The sequence below is a fragment of the Limulus polyphemus genome, unplaced genomic scaffold, assembly GCF_000517525.1.
Source record: "Limulus polyphemus unplaced genomic scaffold, Limulus_polyphemus-2.1.2 Scaffold1688, whole genome shotgun sequence".
NCBI classification, from domain to species: domain Eukaryota; kingdom Metazoa; phylum Arthropoda; class Merostomata; order Xiphosura; family Limulidae; genus Limulus; species Limulus polyphemus.
Genome location: NW_013667298.1, coordinates 239,183 through 242,179, shown reverse-complemented (window position 1 = coordinate 242,179; position 2,997 = coordinate 239,183). Strand labels below are relative to the sequence as shown.

Below are 2,997 nucleotides of genomic sequence, written 5' to 3'. Positions count from 1 at the left end.
AAACAAATGTACACAATTGACCAACCCCATGCTGGAAAAGGAATGTTGACTGTAATACCGAATATACCAAGCTTTTAGTAAAATGGACAAGCCTGTTGTATCCATAATGGGTCATGAAAGTACTACAGGGTACATGCATCTTTGCTATTCTTCAATTTGTATTGGCCATACTTTATCTTACTGTATGGCAAGAAGCACTAATACTAGATTTAGGTCCTTTTGTTGCTTTTCCCAGAGCTACGAAAGTATCAGTTGTAGCATACATCTATTCTTGGAATTTCTTACTGTACGGTTTGATGCTGCTATTCTTTGAAATGGTATCAGGACATTCCACAAATGAATAGTCTCACTGGGTGGTGAGATAATCCAACTATGTTTCTGTGTTTTGGATCAGGGCAATGGACTATGACAAAGTCATATTCTTGCAATATTATTATCTAATATTTTGCCATCCCTTGTGGATTTATAAAGTTCATTAACCATTTCATTGAAGCATATCCACGTGGACAATGAGCCTCCTACCGTACAAGTAGTGGTAATCATGTTTTAAGAAGACTGGAACTGAAACCAATTCTTTCTTCGTCATATAACAGGCCCGTACGCAGAATGTTTGAAAAGGGGTTTTAATTGGTGAGATCAAAGGCCAACACATATTGTGCAAATTATTATCAGCATGCAAAGCATACTAATGCTACAGTTGTCTGGGGGCATGCCCCACAGAAAATTTGTAAAAAAAAATAGGTGCTATGAGATTAAATCTAGAAGCAATTTCGCATGAAATATAGCTTAAGCAATTGCATAGCGCATAAAATCCACAAACATCTAAAAGGTTAACTACCATAAGCAGCTGAGCTATAATTATACAAGTATAATTTTTTTACATCACAAAAATATGCCGCGTATGTGTGTATACAGTATCTGCTATCAGCAACTATAAGCATATGCCCAACATACGTGATTACATATTCTACTTTGTACTGCAACTATGATAACACTTCTCCAATACCATTATCACTGGTCTTTGTGCCCAGTAGGAATGTATTTTGTTGTCTTTCCATGGTTATGCCAGTACTAGGACCTCCAATGAAGTAAGGCTAGGGATCAAAAGTTAATCTGAAGTTCAGTGAGAGCAGACAGTGGTGCTTCTATTTTAGAGAAATTGGCAATAAACCATGAAAAATATAATTAATTATATCATGCTTCGCCAGCTTCTTAAAGGCATTCACACCATAACAATTGATATCGCCTATAGCCTATAGTGTAGCTTTGCGCTAATAAAACAATATCTTTTGTTTTAATAAACATTAAAACAATTTAAGTGAAAATAAAGTAAGATTTAACTGGTGTTTGAAAAATATTTTGTAGAAACGTTATATAATCACCCTTTAAAAAACAAAAAACGAGATGTATTTGAAAGAAATCACATTAACGGTTAATTTTCATTCCATTTTATTATTTACAAACATGCGCCATCTACTTATTATACTAATAGTTATAGCACTGTTAAGCTTATCTTTTGGAGAAAGTTAGTTACGTGGTACTATTACTATTAGTAATGATTTAATTCTAATACGGCAACGTTGTTAAAATGACAGACACAGGCTTTTTTCGTGTATGTAATCTGAAATTTTTTCAAGTATTGATACAATTCGTAATAGTACTGTAAATGTAATATATATTACAAGCTGGTTTTAATACTTATTATTGTGGAGAGTTAAGCAAAATATATAAATTATGTGGCTAAACTGAGTAGGTCGTTAAGCCTAGGCTATACTAGTCAGTAGTCTATAGTTAGATTTTTTGAGTAGGATTAGGTCTAATAGTAAGAGTAAGTCTTATAAGTTAAACATTTTGAAAAGTTTTTTGTTGAAAAAATAGGGGATTCTAACATTTAACTTTTAAGTGTACTTATTTAATTTAAGATTTAAAAATGAGGCCCTTTTTTCCGATTGTGTCAAAGACGATTATTAATATAATTATCATAACTTTAAAGAAGCTACTAAGACTAAGAATCACACTGTGTATTAACTGTTGCTTAGTGTTATTAATATTATTAAGTATTATAAGTTATAATAAAAGTAATTTTCTGGATTAGAACTCGAAAGCTTGTACGTTTTTAATAAATTGTTTCTTATCAAAAATGGAACTTCATTACCTATGATGAGAAAAATGAAACGGAAATCAGATGTTTTGGTGTTTGCCTAGTAGTAGTAGTAATACTACTAGTACTTCTATTCTGATATTCTATTTGATCGTGTTTGTGCCAATTTTCAAAATTACTATAAAAATATTTAAACTTAACTAATACAATTACTAGGAGTAATGGGAATAATGCCACTACTACTCAACATTTTGAATTGGATTGAGTGTATGAAATTCAATCAAAAGTATTAATTTTACCAATCATAAAATGTACATTTATTGATTTACATCACTCGTGTGTGTTGATGCATGACATGAAGATATGAGCATAAAAATGTTGAAATTAAAATGAGTGTTCCACTTTTAATAACATAATGTTTTGGGACCTTTTGACCCATCTTCTAAACTAAATTATAATTAATAAATTTAAAAAAAAATTAAAGCCAACCCTTATCATTCATATACTTATCAAACTTTTTTCTTAAATTTACTGCCTCCACAATATCCGAAGGCAACCCATTCCAAAAGCCAACCACCCTATTAGAAAAATATAACAGTCTTGGCTGAAGATAGACTCCTAACCTGCCAAAATTTATATTTGTGTACTGTAGTCCTACTATTCTTACTGTTAAATATGAAAAACGATGATGCATCAACACTATCAATTCCCTTTACAATCTTAAACACCTCATCAGATCCCTGCTAACTCTTTTTTTCAAGAGAAAACAATTTGAGAAATTTCAACCTCTCCTTGTGACAACCCCCCCCCCCCGGCACCATTTTAGTAACCCTTCTCTGAACCCTTTCAAACAATTCAATGTCTTTCCTAAGGTAAGGAGCCAAAGACTGAACACA

General features: G+C 32.0%; 1 protein-coding gene across 3 annotated transcripts in view; it reads left to right on the top strand.

Moving 5' to 3' along the window:
- The first annotated feature begins 1,503 nt into the window (after nt 1–1,503).
- Nucleotides 1,504–2,997, top strand: part of LOC106464560 (serine/arginine repetitive matrix protein 1-like) — a 44,263-nt gene continuing 42,769 nt past the window's right edge. For all 3 annotated transcript variants that reach the window (XM_013924708.2, XM_013924709.2, XM_013924707.2), the window contains exon 1: nt 1,504–1,612. In XM_013924708.2, the coding sequence (XP_013780162.1) occupies nt 1,589–1,612 (24 nt within the window). In that variant the 5' untranslated portion in view covers nt 1,504–1,588. The remainder of the gene's footprint in view (nt 1,613–2,997) is intronic.